This window comes from Bos indicus, chromosome 18, assembly GCF_029378745.1.
Source record: "Bos indicus isolate NIAB-ARS_2022 breed Sahiwal x Tharparkar chromosome 18, NIAB-ARS_B.indTharparkar_mat_pri_1.0, whole genome shotgun sequence".
Lineage (NCBI taxonomy): Eukaryota > Metazoa > Chordata > Mammalia > Artiodactyla > Bovidae > Bos > Bos indicus.
The window spans coordinates 26919164-26941325 of record NC_091777.1 but is presented as its reverse complement, the minus strand read 5'-3'; the positions used below and the strand labels follow the sequence as shown (position 1 = coordinate 26941325).

The 22162-nt window shown below is 38.5% G+C and overlaps 1 protein-coding gene across 9 annotated transcripts in view; it reads left to right on the top strand.

Annotated features, from left to right (window-relative positions):
- The window catches only part of CNOT1 (CCR4-NOT transcription complex subunit 1), an 82991-nt gene that overhangs the window by 14050 nt on the left and 46779 nt on the right, over positions 1 to 22162 (top strand). For all 9 annotated transcript variants that reach the window (XM_019978866.2, XM_070770674.1, XM_019978867.2 and 6 more), the window contains exons 2-8: positions 11267 to 11542; positions 17793 to 17900; positions 18483 to 18581; positions 18927 to 18995; positions 19083 to 19137; positions 19608 to 19811; positions 21665 to 21833. In XM_019978866.2, coding sequence (XP_019834425.1) covers positions 11441 to 11542; positions 17793 to 17900; positions 18483 to 18581; positions 18927 to 18995; positions 19083 to 19137; positions 19608 to 19811; positions 21665 to 21833 — 806 coding nt within the window. In that variant the 5' untranslated portion in view covers positions 11267 to 11440. The remainder of the gene's footprint in view (positions 1 to 11266; positions 11543 to 17792; positions 17901 to 18482; positions 18582 to 18926; positions 18996 to 19082; positions 19138 to 19607; positions 19812 to 21664; positions 21834 to 22162) is intronic.

Genomic DNA, 22162 nt, shown 5'->3' with positions numbered 1-22162 from the left:
AGAAACATTGTTCATAAGTCCCTTCTGGTGCTCAAATAGACCTAGCATTAGTAACAGTCCTTTTAATTGGCTCTTGTGTCTTTCTGACATTATCCCCCTGAAACTTGTGAGTGTTTCCCGTTTTTGTCACAGGATGATCCAAATTCACCTTGCGTCTTCCTTGTTTAAAAATCCTGGAATTAGTCATGTCTCCAAGGAATCTTGATTCTTCTTAGTATTTAGAAACCAAGATCCAGAAGTTAGATGAGTTCCTTGCTTCTGGGGTATCATTGTTTCTAGGGCTTTTAAAAAATTGAGACAGAATTGATACATAACATTGTAAGTTTAAGGTGTATAATATGTTGGTTTGATACATTTATAATGTAATATGATTGCCTTTGTAATGTTAGCTAATACATCTGTCAACATCATACAATTATTTCTTATGGTGAGAACAATTACTGTCTTAATAAATTTAATGTTTATTATACAGTTTTGTTGTCCATAATCACTGTACTGTGTATTAGATCCCTAGGACTTATTTGCTAGTTGCAAGTATGTACCTTTTAAACATACATTCCCTCACCCCCTGGGTAACCACCATTCCACTATGTTTTTTCAAGTTTGATTTTTTAACATTTTAACTTATTTTTTATTGAGTTATACTCAATAGTTACAGGCATACATCAAAATGATTTGAAATTTGCATATATTTCAAAATGATCACAAGTCTAAATGTTTATTATTACACATAGTTGTTAAATCTGTTTTTTCCCTTTTTTCCTGACTTCTCAGATTTATTCTATTAATCACTATAGTCAGCATGTTGTATATTACATCCCCAGGACTTAAACTTTATAACTGGAAGCTTGTACCTTTAACCACCTTCACATACTTAATGCATACACCTCTGGCAACCATCGGTCAGTTATCAGTTGTCTGTATAAGTTTGATGGTAGTTTTTTTTTTTTTTTAAAGATTCCACATAGAAGGGAAGTCATAGTCTTTGACTTATCTCACTTAGCATAATGTTCTCAGACCCAACCACATTGGGACAAATGGCAGGATATTTTTCCCCCTCATGGCTGAAGAGAATTCCATTGTATACAGAGTTGACCCTTGAATGATATGGAATTAGGGGCATGAATTCCCATGTATAACTTTGTAGATGGTGTCAGTATGTGCAGTTTGGCATCCAGCCACAGATCATACAGTGCCATAGTACATATTTAGCATAAAAACCTTTGTGAAACCTTCGTTTGGTGGACCCACTCAGTTCAAGCCTGTGTCTTTCAAGGATCCATTGTATGTACTGCATCTTCATATGTTCGTCCATTGACAAAAACTTACGTTATTTCCGTATTGGCTATTGTGAATAATGCTGCAGTAAATACAGGAGTACAAATATCTCTTTAATAACCTGTTTTCATTACTTTTGGATGTATATGCAAGTGGGATTGTTGGATTGTATGGTTGTTTTATTAATATCTTGAGGAACCTCTACGTTCTCCATAGTGACTGAACAAGTTTATAATTCCAACAGCAGTATATAGGGCTTCTCTTTTCTCCACATCCTTGCTAACTCCTCTTGTCTTACTGTTGATAGCCATCCTTATAGATGTGAGATGATACCCTGGTTTCAATTTGCATTTCCCACAAGGATTAGTGATGTTTAGCACTTTTAATGTTGGCTAGCTGTTTTGGTGTCTTCTTTGTCCACTTAGTTCCTTTGCTCATTTTAAAATCAGATTTGGGACTTAACCTGGTGGTCCAGTGGCTGAGACTCAGAGCTCCCAGTGCAGGGGTGGGGGGTTCAATCCATGGTTGGGAAACTAGATTTTAGATGATGCAACAAAGAATTCCCGCAGCTTAAATATTTTTTTTAAGTCATATTTGTTTTTCTTACTGAATTGTATGAGTTCTTTATAAACTTTGGATATTAACCTCTTGATACATGGTTTGCAAATATTTCTCCATTCTATAGGTTGTCTTTTCATTTTATTCTTTCGTTATACTGAAGCTTTTAAGTTTGTTGTGGCCTGATTTTGTTCTTTTTTATAATTGCCTTGGCTATTCAAGATCCTTTGGTTACATACAAATTTAGAATTTTTTTTTCCTATGGAAAAGGCCATTGGAATTTTGATATTATGTTGAATTTATTGATCGCTTTGGGTTGCATGGACATTTTAACAGTGTTAAGGAACACTTTCCTTCCTGTATTTATTACTATTATTTTTCTGATGCTTGCTTTCAACAAAGTCTTATAGTTTTTGTTGTTCACTCTAATATATTTTATTAGACTCAGGACATTTTTGTTTATTTGGCTGCACTAGGTCTTAGTGGCATGTGGGTCTTGGTGAAGACCTAGTAGCACTGGGTTCAGTTTGCAGCATGTGGGGCCTAGTTTCCTGACCAAGGATTGAACCTGGGCCCCCCTTTGTTGGGAGAATAGAGTCTTCAACCACTGGGTCACCATGGAAGTCCCAGAAATTTTTCAAATGAGTTCCTGTTGATACTTACATTTCAAATAAAATGTTTCAGGTTTTTTAAACTTTTATCTTTTTTAAAAATATATTTTTTAATTGAAGGATAATTCCTTTATAGAATTTTGGTGTTTTCTGTCAAACTAAACTTTGGTCTTTACTACATTGATCTGCACTGATTCTGGATGCCTATTCATTTATTTGCTGTGTCCAGTAATATATAAATGTAGCTTAGAATTGCAGTAAAATATTACTGCTAAAAGTAAACCTGTTGAGTCAGATTTCTTTGGTTTCTTTCTGTCCTTAAAAATATATCCCACTCTACATCAAGAATGTTCAGGATACTGTGTTAGTTGAAGTATTTGTTTTTACTGTGTTCTTTATTATCAGCTTGATACTCGGGTTCATTTATGCTTTTTGTTTTTTTCTTATTAAATATCAAAGATGTAAATAATGGTTCAGAAGTCAAAACCATATAAAAGGTATAATCAGTGAATTTTTGTTCTGATTCCTGTGTCTACTACCCACTTCTCACCCACTCCAGTGTAGGTAGCTTTTTATTAGTTAATGGCTGATCCATCCATGTATTTTTTGCAAAAAAAAAAAAAAGCAACTGTGTTTATGTGTGCATATATACAAAGTAAAAAGTAGCATTTATAGAAATTAAAGCTTTAAACAAAGAGTAGAATACTTTGTACATTATCCGAGATGTTTGTTCTCCAGTCACCAACTCATGACCGTTCCTTTGCTAGGATAAATATTGCAGTGAATAATACTGTGTATATGTTATGTTACATGTGTGACGTGTATAGATTTCTTAGTGGACTTAAAAAAAATGGAATTTTAAATGAAGGCCTCTCTGTAATCTCTGTTAATCTATAGCTTGTTTTCTCTGCACATGTAAACATAGATGTGTTTATGTGATGGCATCATGCTATTCAGAGTATTGCAGCTTTTCACTCAGTGTCATGAATATTCTTTTATGTTAACACTTAAAGGATTAACTGTAAACCACAACTGCCTGGTATTCCTTAGATTGGATGTTCAGCAAATAATTTTTAATATTGTGTAGTGTTTTTCATTTAAAATGTGAAATAATTTTATATAAGTTGGACTTCTACGTACCATTTTATAAGCTTTTCTTCATTCTGCACTGTGTAGTGGATGTTTATAGCAAAACTACATTTTAAATGTCTAGTTCACATGTAGGGTGGGATTCCATTGGATGTAGGTAGCTAATCCTTTTACTGCTATATATGTGTGTGTGTGTGTAAAAGATATTAGAGACAATATACATATATACTTTGAGCAATATATATACATATGTTCCAAAGAATAGCAAGAAGAGATAAGAAAGCCTTCCTCAGTGATCAATGCAAAGAAATAGAGGAAAACGACAGAATGGGAAAGACTAGGGATCTCTTCAAGAAAATCAGAGATACCAAGGGAACATTTCATGCAAAGATGGGCTCGATAAAGGGCAGAAATGGTATGGACCTAACACAAGCAGAAGATATTAAGAAGAGGTGGCAAGAATACACACAAGAACTGTACAAAAAAGAGCTTCATGACTCAGATAATCACCATGGTGTGATTACTCACCTAGAGCCAAACATCCTGGAATCTGAAGTCAAGTGGACCTTAGAAAGCATCACTACGAACAAAGCTAGTAGAGGTGATGGAATTCCAGTTGAGCTATTTCAAATCCTGAAAGATGATGCTGTGAAAGTGCTGCACTCAATATGCCAGCAAATTTGGAAAACTCAGCAGTGGCCACAGGACTGGAAAAGGTCAGTTTTCATTCCAATTTCAAAGAAAGGCAATGTCAAAATGCTCAAACTACCGCACAATTGCACTCATCTCACATGCTAGCAAAGTAATGCTCAAAATTCTCCAAGCCAGGCTTCAGCAATATGTGAACTGCGAACTTCCAGATGTTCAAGCTGGTTTTAGAAAAGGCAGAGGAACCAGAGATCAAATTGCCAACATCTGCTGGATCATGGAAAAAGCAAGAGAGTTCCAGAAAAACATCTATTTCTGCTTTATTGACTATGCCAAAGCCTTTGACTGTGTGAATCACAATAAACTGGAAAATTCTGAAAGAGATGGGAATACCAGACCACCTGACCTGCCTCTTGAGAAACCTATATGCAGGTGAGGAAGCAACAGTTAGAACTGGACATGGAACAGCAGACTGGGTCCAAATAGGAAAAGGAGTACGTCAAGGCTGTATGCTGTCACCCTGCTTATTTAACTTCTATGCAGAGTACATCATGAGAAACGCTGGGCTGGAAGAAGCACAAGCTGGAATCAAGATTGCTGGGAGAAATATCAATAACCTCAGATATGCAGATGACACCACCCTTATGGCAGAAAGTAAAGAGGAACTAAAAAGCCTCTTGATGAAAGTGAAAGAGGAGAGTGAAAAAGTTGGCTTAAAGCTCAACATTCAGAAAATGAAGATCATGGCATCTGGTCCCATCACTTCATGGGAAATAGATGGGGAAACAGTGGAAACAGTGTCAGACTTTATTTTGAGGGGGAGGAAGGGGGCTCCAAAATCACTGCAGATGGTGATTGCAGCCATGAAATTAAAAGATGCTTACTCCTTGGAAGGAAAGTTATGACCAACCTAGATAGCATATTGAAAAGCAGAGACATTACTTTGCCAACAAAGGTCCGTTTAGTCAAGGCTATGGTTTTTCCAGTGGTCATGTATGGATGTGAGAGTTGGACTGTGAAGAAAGCTGAGCGCTGAAGAATTGATGCTTTTGAACTGTGGTGTTGGAGAAGACTCTTGAGAGTCCCTTGGACTGCAAGGAGATCCAACCAGTCCATTCTAAAGGAGATCAGTCCTGGATGTTCTTCGGAAGGAATGATGCTAAAGCTGAAACTCCAGTACTTTGGCCACCTCATGTGAAGAGTTGACTCATTGGAAAAGACCCTGATGCTGGGAGGGATTGGGGGCAGGAGGAGAAGGGGACGACAGAGGATGAGATGGATGGATGGCATCACTGACTCGATGGACGTAAGTTTGAGTGAACTCCGGGAGTTGGTGATGGACAGGCAGGCCTTGCAACAATTCATGGGGTCACAAAGAGTTGGGACACAACTGAGCGACTGAACTGAGCTGAACTGAATATATACATATATTGTTTCTAATATCTTTAATATTAGGAAAAGTACCAAGAATAGACTTAAACAGTCTTTGTCTTCCAAAGTTGCCGTTTTAATCTTTACATAGCCATATCCTTGGTAGATTTCTTTTGTCCTTGGTAGATTTTTTAAAAATTACTTTGCTGTTTATTTGGCTGTACCCAGTCTTAGTTGGCAACATGTGGGATCTACAGTCTTTGTTGCAGCATGTGAATCTTCTAGTTGTGGCATTTGGGATCTTTTTTAGTTGCAACATTCAAACTCTTACTTGAGGCCTGCAAACTGTTAATTGCGGCATATGAGATCTAGTTCCCTGACCAAGGATTGAACTTGGGCCCCCTGCATTGGGAGTTTGGAGTCTTAGCCACTGCACCACTGGAGAAGTCCCTGAAGTTAGTAATTATTTAGCAATTTGAATCCCTGATATATATGGAGACCAAAACTAGGCACTGCGTATGCACATGAAATGCTCCTGGGCCACAGATCCGTTACAGTTGAGGAGTATCTTAGAATCTCAGATTTAGTGATCTTGAAATAATTTAACATCTAAACATTTTGATGGAAAGCTTTTGAAAGACACTTTATTGTTTTGCACTTATCTATTTCAATAAAGATGGCCTATAAAGACATTGTGACCCAATTTATATACACATTATGATGCTAAAGGTTAATTGGAAGGGTCTTAACAACTTGATAGGGCAGCTACTGAGGCAGTTAAATTAAAAATTATCTATCATTTACTCTCATGTGATTGTACTTCTGACTAGGAAAATTTCAGTGGATTGTCATACCTTTTGGTAGAGTCGGAATATAAGTGCAAAATCCTAAGCTTCAGTTTATAGTTTTTCAGATACGCAGTGAACTCCTTGTATGGGCCATGTAGTGCTTGTAATAAATTGATGAACAGTAGATAATTATGATCACTGCTTTCATGGAACTTTTATATGAAGAGATAGGCAAATATGTTACCCATGTTTGGTGATACAATGTGGAAAGAAAAAAGACTGGTTGGGGGGGGGTGCGGTTTGCAATTTAGACAGGGTAATACTCACTGAGAAGGTGACATTTGTGTAGACTTGAAGTAGTTAGCCATATTGGCATCTGGAAGAAGATGGTTCCAGGCAGAGGAATCTAAGGTAGGAGTATGCTGGAGAAGCAGCCAGGAGGCCACTGTAGCTAAAGGGAACTGAGCAGAGGGGAGTGAAGAAGAAGGCTAGAACAGCACCAGTGGCTAGGTTCCCTCAAGCTGTGTTTATTCATAGGCCATTGTAAGGGCTCAGGCTTCCATTCTGAGTCATTGGAGGGTTTTGAGCACAGGATGACCTTAGTGTTTTATATTTGGAAAGTCTTTTTGTCTTGTTGAGAATAGACTGGTGTGGAGCAAGGGTGCAAACAGGGAGACTAGTTCGGAGGTTAACATAGTAATCCCAGAGAGAGATGATGATTCTTGGTTATAGCTGTGGTGAGAAATGAATAGATTCTGTAGAGCCAAAAGAATTTTTTGACTGATTACGGTGAATGGGAAATCTAAGAATTTGGCCTGAGTAACTTAAAGATGGAGTTGGTATCAACTGAGATGGGGAAAACAGGTACAGGGATCGAGCCCATGTCCCTTGCACTGGAAGCACGGAGTCTTAACCACTGGACTGCCAGGGAAATCCCAGGGGCTCATTTTTGAACACGTTGTAGTTGAGGTGTCATTAGGAAATTAAATAATACAGTTTTAGATATATGAGAGAAATTTGGGTTGGAGATAGAATTTATAGAAGTTATTGCTATATGTAGTTTCTAACACTTGTAAGACTGAAGTATATCAAGAAAGTGAATGTAGAGAAGTCCACAGATTGCAGTACTGTGAGGTCAGAAGAGGAAGGGCTGGTAAAGGAGACTAAGTAAGAGACCAGTGACATGGCATTTTAGAAACAGATTAACAGAAGTGGATCTTGGAGAGACAGATCAGTTTGTCTAAGGCTTCTAGATGGCTAAGGTGATCACATGTCCTAGTTTATACCTGTTGTCTTGGTGTAAATTGTTAATGGTACCCCTTTATTTTCAGAAGCATCCTAGTTTGGTTAATAAATTATGTTGTCACCCTACTAATAGATCTCATAAAGTGAGGGCTTAATTGGGCATTAGTTTAATGCATTAACTTGCTTATGTAATGAAGATTGACTTGTTGAAAAGTGTGTTAGACTAGTATTTTTATCCTTTGCAGTTCTTTTTTTTTTTTTTTTTGCCACGCCTTGCAGCTTCGGGATCTTAGTTCCAAGGATTGAACCCTGGCCTCCGGCAGTGAAAGCACCAAGTCCTAACCCTTGGACTGCCAGGGAACTCCCTCCTTCGTAGTCTTTAGATGTTAATGCGAAAAAGTTGTAACCCTTGTTATGGAGTTCATGTCGGTAGAGAAGATATAGTTTGAAGTGCCAAAGCAAGCAGGAATTCATTTTATTGGAAGGTCAGTGAACACTTACTTTGCTGGATTTGTGCTGTACCACAGGTAAACCTGCTTTCCAAGTGGCACTAGGGGTAAAGAATCCGCCTGCCAAAATAGGAGACACAGAGAGAGACGATGGTTTGATCCCTGGATTGGGAAGATCCTCTGGAGTAGGAAATGGCAACCTGCTCCAACTGTCTTGCCTGGGAAATCCCATGGAGCTGGGTGGGCTTCTGTCCATGGGGTCACAAAAAGAGTTGGACATGACTTAGCAACTAAACAACAATATATTGTAAAGTAACTACTGTTCATATGAATAATATACTTTGAATAATACAAATTTGGGGGGTTTTTTGGCTCTTCTGGGTTTGCATTGCAGCTTAAGGGCTGCTTCTCTTGTTGCGGAGCACAGGCTCCAGAGCGTGAGGTCTTGGTAGTTGAGGCGTGCAGGCTCTCTAGTTGTGGCTTGAGGGCTTAGTTGCCCCGTGGCGTGTGGGATCTTAGTTCTCTGACCAGGGATTGAACGTGTGTCCCCTGCATTGGGAGGCAGATTATTCTTAACCACTACACCACCAGGAAAGACCTTGAATAATACAGTTTTAACTGAACACAACTTATAAAAATTAAAAATACTTTGACTTATACTTGCCACTAAAAACAAGCATTTTATTTTACTGTTGTTATTATTTGGCTGTACTGCGCAGCTTGCAAGACCTTTAGTTCCCTGACCAGGGATTGGTACTGGGACCACGGTAGTGAAAGTGATAGGTCCTAACCACTGAATTGCCAGAGAAATCCCCCAAAATGAGCATTTTAGATTTTTAATAAAGAGGTCTTCTTTTGACCCCTTTTATTCACACAGTTCTGGTGATAATGTTATCTGAAGGCATCTTAGCCAAGGATTTCTGACTTTGAGTTTTTATTTTGAACTTGGGAGGGTATTGAGTGGTTTCTTGGACTTTTTTTTTTCTGGAAATGACTTGTATATAAGCTGCCTGGTTTAGCTTGGATGTGAAGATTCTTGAAACAACCAGTGGTATATATGTGTAGCTCTGTTCATTTTTCCTCTAGTTTCTTTGGCTGATATTTTACCAAAAATCTCAAGTAATCTACTTATTCTAAACTTATCTACCCTTCTGATGGGTTTCCCCCCCTTTTCTTTAAACTTTTCTTTGAAAAAGAAAGGTGGAAAATAAAATATATACTTGTGGGAAAACAATGTTAGAAACTAAAGATACAAAGGGCAGTCTTCCACACTTTACCTTCTTACGCAGAGGTAGTTATTAAATACTTACTCAACAAAAATTCCTATGTCCTCACCCCCACCTGCAGGATCTTAGTTCCCTGATCTAAGTTCCCTTAGTTCCCTGGGATGAAACCTGGGCCTAGGCAGTGAGAGTCCTAACCACTGGCCTGCCAGGGAATTCCCATCTGTGTCCCTTTTTTGGTCTTAATAAGTGTCTTTCCTGCACAGTTTTGCTTCATTTCTGTTTAACAGCTGCCTTGTTTCAATATACCATAATTTATTTCTTGTATTTCTTCATATTTAAGCAGTTACTTTTTGCTCTACTTTCTATTTGCTATGATACACAGTATTTCACTGAAAATCTGTTTCCCTTGAGTTCTTGAGGTAATATACATCAAAAGATACAGTCTTAATGGTGGAATTATAGTTTCTGGAGTAATGCAAAAATCACTTTCTACAATAATTGCCAATTTGAGTTTCAGAAAAGGTTGTACCAGTTAATAATGTTAACAATCTTGGTGAAATATGCTATCATCATACTATGAAGGAAACAACTTGCTCTAAGAATTTATAGCAAGCATGTTAGTTACATATAATGGATAGATATTATCAGTTTATCTTCGACTTCTTATATGGTATTACTTTCAGAGAAGGCAATGGCACCCCACTCCACTACTCTTGCCTGGAGAATCCCATGGACTGAGGAGCCTGGTGGTCTGCAGTCCATGGGGTCACTAAGAGTCGGACAGGACTGAGGGACTTCACTTTCACTTTTCACTTTCACGCATTGGAGAAGGAAATGGCAACCCACTCCAGTGTTCTTGCCGGGAGAATCCCAGGGACGGGGGAGCCTGGTGGGCTTCCGTCTATGGGGTCGCACAGAGTTGGACACGACTGAAGCGACTTAGCAGTAGCAGCAGCATGGTATTACTTTAGAATAGACAAAAATGCCTTGCCACATCCCCAAGATTCTCTTACTGTTTTTTTTTCTCCCCAGGAAGATGTAGAGAAGAATAACATAGGTAGAAACAAAACAGAACAAAGCAGGGTAGTCTTTCTACATTGTTAAGAAGTTATTAAAGGTTTAAATGCCCTTACCAAGGGGGTTTTTAATCTTCATGAATTTCCTTTACCTTATGTAGTAAGTTCTGATGGTAATGAAGTTATGAGCAGATTTCTGATTATGAAGCTGTGGGTAAGCTCAGCTCCTTGCATTCAAAGATTCTTGTGTCAGCAGTGGTACTTGGTGAATTCTTAAAAACTTGGCGGGGGGGCGGTGTATGTGTTGTGATACAGAATAGTCCTGTATGTGTTGTAATATAGAATAGTTCCTGACTCAGCAGGTGGTTGGAATTAATAAAATGATAAGCATCCTGTCATTTTAGCTATATTGCTGCTTTTTCCTTTCTAAATTCTGTTACTGAGAAGTTTGAACAGTACAGGAAGGGTTCTGGGGTCCTTAATTTTAAGTCAGCTGTTCAAATACTGAAACATATATCCTAAAATACAGCTTTAAAACCAAACTACTGTCTGATTCTGAAGCAATACATAAGTAGTAAGGTGAATAAATGGAATCTTTTAAATAAGTTGTAGACAGTGTGGGAAGAGGGATTGAGAATGTCAGATGAATGTTTCTTTCCACAAGCCCTAATTTTAGGGTAATACTTCCTTGTGGCTTCTAAAGGATGTAGTGTAAATTATCATTGAAATTGTTACAGAAGAAGCCTCATGTTATAGGACATCTTGCGAAAAATACAATCTTTTATGAAGAGGATGGATGTATTTTCTTTTTATACTGCCCCTACCTAATTTTTCAAACTTGGCATTTTTTTTATCAGTAATGGTTGAGACGACATAATTTTTTAAAAGGTCCTTGGTTGTATTTCAGGTCTTAAGATGGAGAGTTATTTAACCTCTTTTAATCCTAATAAAAAATTAGCTAATTAAAATTTTTTTTATTCTAAACAGGTGCCATGTTTCAGAACAGAGTAAGACTCCTGGTAAAAAAGAACTGAAGACACTGTACGGACACCAGATACAGGCTGATTACAAAGAAAGCATTAACCTGCCTCTGAGGTGACTAAAGGGGAATAATGGTGATTTTGCGCCGGGCTCGGCCGCCTGCTTCCGCCCCAACCAGCAATGAATCTTGACTCGCTCTCGCTGGCCTTGTCTCAAATCAGCTACCTGGTGGACAATTTAACCAAGAAAAACTACCGAGCCAGCCAGCAGGAAATACAGCATGTAAGTAAACTAGTGAGAAAACAAGCATCATTAAAGGAATGAGTATACAGTGAAGAAAATTGGAAATTTATGTGGGTATGCTGCATGAAAAATGCCTCTTATTTCTAGTGATTTCAGCTTAATATATAGACGAGATCTTACTTCATTGCTTTTTTCTAAATTTTAGGATTCACAGATTTTGATTTTTCTATAAAATTTAGGAAATCTGATCTGTTTCATTTTAGTCGGTCCCGTTTTCTTTTCTGTCTTAAAGTGAGATATACTTCACAAACTATAAAACTGATCCTTTTAAAATGTAAAATTGGCTCGTTTTTAGTATATTAATAAAGTTGTTTGGCTGTCGCCATCTAACTTGAGAATGTTCGCATCACCTGAAGAGGAAACACCTGAATCCATTAGCAGTTGCTTTCCATTTCTCCCTCCCTCCAGCCACTGGCAACCACTAACCTACTTTGTGCCTCCATGGGTTTGTCTTTCTAAACATTTCATATAAATGGAATCATACCATATGAGGCATTTTGTTTCTGCCTTCTTTCACTAGCGTAAGTTTTCAAGGTTAATTCATGTCGAAGCATGCATCTGGATATTTAGGTTTGGTTCCACTTTTTGGCTGTTGTAGATATTGTGGCTATCAACATTCATTTACAAGTTTTGGGTGGATGTTTATTTTAAATTTTGAGAGTATATACCGAAGAATGGAATTGCTTGGTCATATGGTAATTCAGGAGAACTGTGGTGGAAACTCAGTAAAAATCTTGGCCAGCTCCACAGGGAGAACTGGAGTGGATATCACAGTGGTCCTCTGGGGGGCCCAGATGGCTTGGCCTTTATATCCATCTTGTTGTTTGAGGGCTGCCTCAGAAAGACATGTGTTCTTGAGTAATACAATTGCAGCTTAGACGAACACGGAAGGAGCCAATTGCAGGGGCACCTACAACTTCACCTTGAAGTGGGAAATATGGTGGCACTGCCTGGATTTCCCCCAGCAAGGCTCTATGTGGTCAACTTAATAGTATATTATAATTGGTTTGATCGTCTTCTCTACTCCAAAGACCTCAAGGTGTGGGACTGTCCTTTAGTCTCTGTCTCCTATACCTAACCTTTAGTGTTCAAGTGCATTTGAATTGAAATGAAAGAAGGAATAAATTATTTAGTAATTAATTTTGAACGTCGATGTTAGAATGTTTGGTTTTAGCCTTGGGCTGAGGTTTTCAGTGTGTACAGATTTTCTTTATACAAGTGTGGCCTCACTGGTACCTTTGCAGATAGCCCCCTCTCTTAACTTTGAGAATGGTAAGAAATTTAGAACTGGGATGGGAATAGGGTTCTAGTTCTTGACTCTGGATTTCCTTTGGTGATAGGTAAAGGCTTACTGCAGTTCTAAGCTGCCTAGTATTTATTTTTATAAATATTTAGGGGCTTCCCTCGTGGCTCACTGAATGATGCTAAAGCTGAAACTCCAGTACTTTGGCCACCTCATGCGAAGAGTTGACTCATTGGAAAAGACCCTGATGCTGGGAGGGATTGGGGGCAGGAGGAGAAGGGGACGACAGGGGATGAGATGGCTGGATGGCATCACAGACTCGATGGACGTGAGTCTGAGTGAACTCCAGGAGTTGGTGATGGACAGGGAGGCCTGGTGTGCTGTGATTCATGGGGTCACAAAGAGTTGGACACAACTGAGCGACTGAACCGACCTGAACTGAACTCGTGGCTCAGACAGTAAAGAATCTGCCTGCAGTGCAGGAGACCCTTGTTCAGTCCCTGGGTTGGGAAGATCCCCTGGAGAAGGGATCTTCTCCAGTATTCTTGCCTGGAGAATTCCATGAACTGAGGAGCCTGGTGGGCTATAGTCCATGGAGTCACAAAGAGTTGGACACAACTGAGTGACTAACACTTTTCACTTGTTGTGGCTTAAATAGGTTGACTGGAATTGTGTTCCTTTTGTTCTTTCTTCTGCTGACAAGTAGGAAGAAGGAATATTTATCAGATTTTCTTTAGATGTCTGAAATCCCTAAATGTGAATGAGCTGGCTAGTATTACTATGCTATAGGTGAAAAAGCAACTTGAGAATTTAATTTGCCCCCTTAGTCAGGGTTTTATGATGTTCTTTAGAGAGTAACTCCTATAGTTGTTATTTTCTTTGAAAATATTTGTTGTCATTATTAAAGAAAATATGAGGACTTTCCTGGTGGTCCATTGGCTAAGACTCCACACTCCCAACTCAGGGGGCCCTGGTTTGATTCCCCTGGTTTGATTCCTGGTCAGGGAACTAGCTCCCATATGCTACAATTAAAGATCAAAGATCCCCCAAGCTGCTGCTAAGACCCGGTGCTGCCAAATAAACAAACAAATTCGTAAATATTTAAAAAGGTACTATGTAAGTAAAATATAGAAAAATAAAATCAAGCCTGGTTTTCCTACTCAGCTTTTTAATACTTGAGTAATTTTTGGTTTGCATTAAAAGTATTTTTATTATAAAAACATTTTATACTGTTCTTTAAATGATAGTCTCAATAAATTTAAAAATTTTATTAAAATTTCAATTATTTCATCCATAAAATGTAATAATAAAATTGCAGTTTAAGATTTTATTAAAGATGATCTCAGTCACACATGAGTAGGTATAATAGAACCCCCATGAATCTGTCATCTGGTTTCATTTGAAACCAGACTGGTTTCGTAACCAGTCTTGTTTCATCTAACCCATTCTCTTCAGTTGTTTTAAAGCAGATCCCAGGCATAATTTCATTTATGTCTTACCATAAACCTAATCTCAATACCATTATCACATCTTTTTTTAAAATGCTCAGTAACTTTTTTTTTTTTTTTAATGTTATTAGAGTATAGTTGATTTACAGTGTTGGTTAGTTTCTGGTGTACAGCAGAGTGATTCAGTTATGTGTATGTATATTATTTTTTGTATTCTTTTTCATTATTTTATATATTATTTCATTATTCAGGATACTGAATATAATTCTTTTTGTTGTAGAATAGGATGTTTATCCAGTAGGATGTGTTTATCCATTCTGTACAGTAGTTTGCACCTGCTACTCTCAAATTCCCAGTCCTCCTCCAAACCCTTGCCCCTGGCAGAATAGTTCTTAAGCATCAAATATCCAGTTAACATTAGCATTTTTTCAGTTTGCCTCATTTAAAAAAAGGTAAAAACTGTTGACTTGAGTCAGGACTTCTGCCCCATAGTTTGTTGCATTTTTATTAAATCTCTTAAAATCTGTGTTTTATCCTTCTTCCCTCCCCAACCCCCCCACCCTTGCAGTTATTTTGTTAAAGAAATCAGATTGTCCGGTAGTTATCCACTGTCTGAATATTGCTGATTACATTCCCAGGGTGGTATTTTACATGTTCTTTACTTTGCTATAAATTGATAATTAAATTTGGGAGCTTAATCAGATTAAGATTTTTTTCTCCCTTAGGACAGTTTTATGGGTGGCAGTGTATACTTTACTTAATTAGGAGTTCATAATGTCTAGTCTCTATTTTTGTGATTTTTGTCAGGCTTTGTTCATTGACTGGATTCATTGATTGTTAAGGATTGCAAAGTGGTAACATTCTAATTGTTAGCATTTTTTATTAGTTGAAATAGTTCTGTAAATGGAAACTTGCCCTTACCACCTGTAATTGTCTGGTTGCCTGAAGTATGATTTATATAGAGGAAGGGCTTGATTCTGTTTGCCAGTTTTCAAAATGACTTGTTTCCTAGCCTCCAAATAAGACCAATGAATGGTTTTTTAATATTAGAAATCTGCGTATTTTTTAACATATTTGATGTGTTTGAAGCCATTGAAAGTATTCTTGATATTCATCCATTATCCTCTTTGGCCACTGAAAGCTTATTCTTATCAGCTTCCAAGTCCTTTGACCCTATTTTAAATTAAAAAAAAAAAAAAAATTGCCTCCTTCCTTCCTTGAGCCTTTGTTGCTGTGTGGAATTTCTCTAGTGGTGGTGTCCTGGCTTCCCACTGTGGTGTCTTCTCTTGTTGCAGAGCACAAGCTCTAGGTGCACAGGCTTCAGTAGTTGTGGCACATGGTATCAGTTGGTCCGTGACATGTGGGATCTTCTTGGACCAGGTATTGAGCTTATGTCCCCTGCATTGGTAGGCAGATTCTTAAACCACTGGATGACCAAAGAAGTCACTGAAGTGTTTTTTTTTTTTTTTTTAATATGAGAGGCTAGAATAGGGAAAAAGTAGTCTTAGCTCCACCATCTTTTACTTAGGAGTTTGACAATTATGTCTTTTGTGTTAAAAGTAATCTTTTATGTCTCCCGCAAAAATTTTTCATGTTCTTTTTAATATGTTAAACTGTTTGAATAGGTGCACTGTTTTTTATAAAGTAATCCAAAGCATTCATACAGATAATATACTAAAAACCCAGAACGAATCTTTTGGCTCATGGAGTCTGTTAATGTGCTGTTTAATAGACAGATGATTACTCTACATATACATTGTGCTAAGCTCTTTTCAATCACCTCAGATATGCAGATGACACACCCTTATGGCAGAAAGTGAAGAGGAACTCAAAAGCCTCTTGATGAAAGTGAAAGAGGAGAGTGAAAAAGTTGGGTTAAAGCTCAACATTCAGAAAACGAAGACCATGGCATCCGGTCCCATCACTTCATGGGAAATAGATGGGGAAACAGTGGAAACAGTGTCCACTGCAGATGGTGATTGCAGCCATGAAATTAAAAGACGCTTACTCCTTGGCTTCCCTGGTGGCTCAGATGGTAAAGCGTCTGCCTGCAATGTGGGAGACCCAGGTTCGATCGCTGGGTTGGGAGGATCCCCTGGAGAAGGAAATGGCAACCCACTCCAGTACTCTTGCCTGGAGAATCCCATGGACAGAAGAGCCTGGTAGGTTATGGTCCATGGGGTCGCAAAGAGTTAGACATGACTTCACTTTCACTTTTCACTACTCCTTGGAAGGAAAGTTATGACCAACCTAGATAGCATATTCAAAAGCAGAGACATTACTTTGCCAACAAAGGTCTGTCTAGTCAAGGCTATGGTTTTTCCAGTAGTCGTGTATGGATGTGAGAGTTGGACTGTGAAGAAAGCTGAGTGCCAAAGAATTGATGATTTTGAATTGTGGTGTTGGAGAAGACTCTTGAGAGTCCCTTGGACTGCAAGGAGATCCAACCAGTCCATTCTAAAGGAGATCAGTCCTGGGTGTTCTTTGGAAGGAATGATGCTAAAGCTGAAACTCCAGTACTTTGGCCACCTCATGCGTAAGAGTTGACTCATTGGAAAAGACTCTGATGCTGGGAGGGATTAGGGGGAGGAGGAGAAGGGGACAACAGAGGATGAAATGGCTGGATGGCATCACCGACTCGATGGACGTGAGTCTGAGTGAACTCCGGGAGTTTGTGATGGACAGGGAGGCCTGGTGTGCTGTGATTCATTGGGTCGCAAAGAGTCGGACACAACTGAGCGACTGAACTGAACTGAAGCTCTTTTCTTGACTAGATATGACATGAACACAGATATATAAATTCCCAGTTCTCACTTATAGTCTAGTGAGATGTAGAAAATAGAAAATTATCTGGTGATGGTAAGTACCATGGAGAGAAGTAAAGCAGGGTGAGGGGTGATGATGGCAGGTCATATTGCTGTTTTAGGGAGGGTAATTAGGAAACCTCTCACTGATGAAGTGACTTTAGAGCAGAAACCTAAAGGAGGTGAGAAGACAAACCAATTTGTAGATATCTGGAGTTTTTTAGTTATAGGGAATAGCATTGGTAAATTTGAGCAACAGCCAGAAGCTCAGGGCCAGTACTAATAATTAGATCAGTTCCTTTAGGGCTTTTCCATGTGGGCTATTATTATAAAAATCGCAGTTGTGTTAGATTTTAGGTTATACTCTTTAGGGTAAAAACAACAATGGACAGAAAAAATGAGGCTCCCACGAGTGCAGTTTGTTATAAACTTGTTGCCTTACAACTTCAGTGTGTCATTTGTGCTGTTTGATGCTTTTGATATAGAGGGGAATCAGAGAACACAATTAGGTGGGGCTAATTCCTGGTAGTTTTTGTTTTTCTTTCCTTCTTGCTAGTGCCTGTAGGGAGCATTTTAAAAATATTTAATCACAAAATATTGGCACCTCCATCTCAATTCCTAGAACTCTTATTCCAGAATGAACAGTTAAGTAATTTGGGATGTTGTCCTAGAGGTGAATTAAAAAAAAAAATCACTCAGTTTTGACTACAAACTCGTATTTTTGGTCTTTTTAGATTGTGAATCGGCACGGTCCTGAGGCAGACAGGCATTTATTACGCTGCCTATTTTCGCATGTGGATTTCAGTGGCGATGGTAAAAGTAGTGGCAAAGATTTTCATCAGGTATTTGGGGCTTACACAGTATATATTCACTTAGATCTGATTGTTCCCTGAGTTGCATTTTGGGCCTAGTTGCATAGCAGATCTCACATACAAATAAGATCCAGAAATAATCTTAGCTGAATGGCTTAAAGATAGAGGGACTTCTCCTTTTCTTGTCCTTCTCTTGTCTTGCCTGGCTGCAGACCATTATAGCTACACAATTCAGGCTTAGAGAACTGGGAATGAGACCTGCCTGAAGGAAGCGGGACTGTAGGGCAGTCCTGCTTGACAAGTAAGTCAGGCAGAAAGATCTCTTGTCCTAGATTGAGTTCTATGGCTTGATTCTCAATTTGGGAGCAGTTTGTCATGATATTACATGATATTATGGTGACCTTGTCAATGGACTCTGTCCTACAGAGGTTTTGGTAACACTTCTTGTTAATAGACTTTGGTAGTTTCAGTGGGATTTTTAAAGAGCTGATTTTGATAATGTAGGAACAGTATACAGTATCAGGTTACCCTTTAATGTTCTGAGCAACGCTGTTTCTGTTTATGCAAGATAATGACTGAGTGCTAATGAAATTTTATTTTTTATTTTTAAAGACTCAGTTTCTGATTCAGGAGTGTGCGTCACTGATTACGAAGCCAAATTTTATCTCGACGCTGTCCTATGCCATTGATAATCCATTGCACTATCAGAAGGTTGGTATTCCTTTTAGTAGCCCTAAGATGTGATATCTTATTAGATGTTGTAAAAAAGCCTTAATCCTTGATCTCATATCATATTTTAATTAAAAAACTTCAAATACTTACTTTGGAGGGTTTTATAGCTTTCTAAAAAAGTCAAGGTAGTTTGATAATAATTAGAATCTTAATAAAACCAGGTCATATCAAGGCTTAAGCTTGTCAGAACACAGTTCCACAACTGTTGCTAGCCTCAGTACAGATTTGTCACTCCTATGCAGCACCGTAATTGGGTGAACAGATGCTTTTATGGATCTGAAAATTGTATGTTCCTATTTTAAAATAAAGTTTGGTTTGTTTCAGAGTTTAAAGCCTGCACCCCACTTATTTGCCCAGCTGAGTAAAGTTCTCAAGTTAAGCAAAGTACAAGAGGTAAGTGATTTAAGAAAAGAGATAGACAGAATTAGAAATAAAGCAACTATTTGTACTCTTTGGTCAATCTGACCCTTCTTCTTTCAGGTAATTTTTGGCCTTGCCCTCTTGAATTCTTCCAGCACAGATCTCAGAGGTTTTGGTAAGTTCTTCTTTCCTGTAGTGAGGTTAGAGTCTTTAAAATCTGTGGATTTCTGAATCTTGAACTTAGTTTAGAGAGTATGATTATTTTTGTTTGATCTCCTTTATGTGTGTGTGTATATAGTAAAAACACATTAAAATCTGCCTTCATAACCATTTTCAAATGTATAATTCATTAGTGTTAACTGTTCACATTGTTATGTAATGGATGTCTGAAACTTCTTTGTTCTAAAAAACTGAAGCTCTGTACCTGTCCAAAAATTCTCTACCCCCTCACCAAGCCCTTGGCAATTGGTCTTTTATTTTATGTCTGCCAGCTAGAGCTGTGAAAATACAGAGGGTGAAGGGTGAGTTGGTGAATGAGAATGATGGTCATCTATCTACATTTTGATGGTATGTGACTTCTGACCTGTTGTGGTGCAAAAATAACTTGTTTTGTTTGTTTGTTTATTTGTTTGTTTACCCTTCTAGCTGCCCAGTTTATCAAACAGAAGCTTCCAGATCTTCTGCGTTCTTACATTGACGCAGACGTCAGTGGAAATCAGGAAGGTGGCTTCCAAGATATAGCAATAGAGGTCCTACACCTCCTCCTGTCCCATCTCCTCTTTGGGCAGAAGGGAGCCTTTGGAGTTGGACAGGAACAGATAGACGCTTTTCTTAAGACGCTGCGCAGAGGTAAAAAGACTGTCTGTAGCCTATAAAAGATGAGACAAAAGATGGTTTTTTTGGATGAATATACATGGCAAAGGGATTTTAGAATACAAATGAAGACAGCGATTTACCTTTCTGTTAAGTTGATAATCTTTGAGAAGGAAGAGAGTATTTTAGTGACAAAAGCCTCGTTATAGAAACAGTATAATGCGAAGAGCACTTCACTGACAATCTTGTTATCTAAGTGCCATCTCAGTTTGGACTTGGTGTATTTCCATGTGGTCAGATTTTTCCCTTTTATGGGATACAGAGACTATGGTATTGTGGCATGTTCTTTTTGGTTGAAATAAGTTGATCACTTTTGATATACCGACTTTACCTCTTCGGCTGTTGGCATTGTTGTGCTAAGATAACTCCTGGTTCTGTTATTGCCATCTTCCTTTCAGAGATCTTTAAAACAAATCTTATAGTGGACTAGCCACTATCCATTTTCACTGTTATTATTGTTTTCTTAATGTTTATATAATTATATTAAAATTTATATAATTTTAAACTGCATTAACTTTCTCAGTAATAGGAAGTTTTCCACTTGTCAGTGAAATGAAAAGACATGGATGTACCAGTTGTTTCTGATGCCTTCCTTGCATGGGAATTGATAGCGCTGTGTGACATTTTAGAGTGATATATAGGGTGTGAACTATATAGTGATATATAGGAACAACAGACTGCTTCCAAATAGGAAAAGGAGTACGTCAAGGCTGTATATTGTCACCCTGCTTATTTAACTTATATGCAGAGTACATCATGAGAAACGCTGGGCTGGAAGAAGCACAAGCTGGAATCAAGATTGCTGGGAGAAATATCAATAACCTCAGATATGCAGATGACACCACCCTTATGGCAGAAAGTGGAGAGGAACTGAGGAGCCTCTTGATGAAAGTGAAAGAGGAGAGTGAAAAAGTTGGCTTAAAGCTCAACATTCAGAAAACGAAGATCATGGCATCTGGTCCCATCACTTCATGGCAAATAGATGGGGAAACAGTGGCTGACTTTATTTTTCTGGGCTCCAAAATTACTGCAGATGGTGATTGCAGCCATGAAATTAAAAGATGTTTACTCCTTGAAAGGGAACTTACAACCAACCTAGACAGCATATTGAAAAGCAGAGACATTTACTTTGCCAACAAAGGTCTGTCTAGTCAAGGCTATGGTTTTTCCAGTGGTCATGTATGGGTATGAGAGTTGGACTATAAAGAAAGCTGAGCACCGAAGAATTAGAGTCCCTTGGACTGCAAGGAGATCCAACCAATCCATCCTAAAGGAGATCAGTCCTGGGTGTTCATTGGAAGGACTGTCTTGAAGCTGAAACTCCAATACTTTGGCCACCTGATGTGAAGAGCTGACTCATTTGAAAAGACCCTGATGCTGGGAAAGATTGAGGGCAGGAGAGGAGGATGACAGAGGATGAGATGGTTGGGTGGCATCACCGACTGAATGGACATAGGTTTGGGTGGACTCCAGGAGTTGGTGATGGACAGGGAGGCCTGGTGTGCTGTGGTTCGTGGGGTCGCAAAGAGTCGGACACGACTGAACTGAACTGAACTGATAGGGTGTGACTTAGTCAATGTCAATGGATAATGGGATCTAAAAGAATTAAAAATATACTCATGACCATTATATATGACAAAGGAACATTCAAATTTTAGAATTGGTGTTGAAGTCATAGTTTGGACTGGGCTAGCTGAATAAACTGAATAAACTTTGCTTTGAGTATGAACTTGTCAAAGACTCAGGTTTGAGGGACTTTTAGAGAGTTAAAGAGGACAGTTCGTTTTTAATCAATATAGCAGTTATAAGTATCTTCTTCCTTTTCTCAGATTTTCCCCAGGAACGCTGTCCTGTGGTGCTTGCACCACTTTTATACCCTGAAAAACGGGACATTCTAATGGACAGAATCCTGCCTGATTCCGGAGGGGTAGCTAAAACCATGATGGAGAGCTCTTTGGCTGATTTTATGCAAGAAGTGGGCTATGGCTTTTGTGCAAGGTTGGTAGGAAGGCATTTTAAACCTCTGATTACTCTTAGGACAAGTACAATGTCATTTTTTAAAGCAAGTTCCTGATGATTCCTTGATGTGTTATCTTTGCCTCTCAAGAATTTTGCTTCTAAATTCAATCTTCCACATATTAGTTTTGCTGCCACCTATTAGTGTTTTGGTGGCTAAATTTCTACTTATCCATCCCCCCTAATTGCTCACATTTACAGACAGGGGTTCCTAGCCTAGTTGGCATGTTATGCATTTTTAGCTTTTGAGAGAGAAAGGGCATTGCAGCAAGTGTTAATGGGATCGTGTCCCATCCAGCATGCCTGATTTG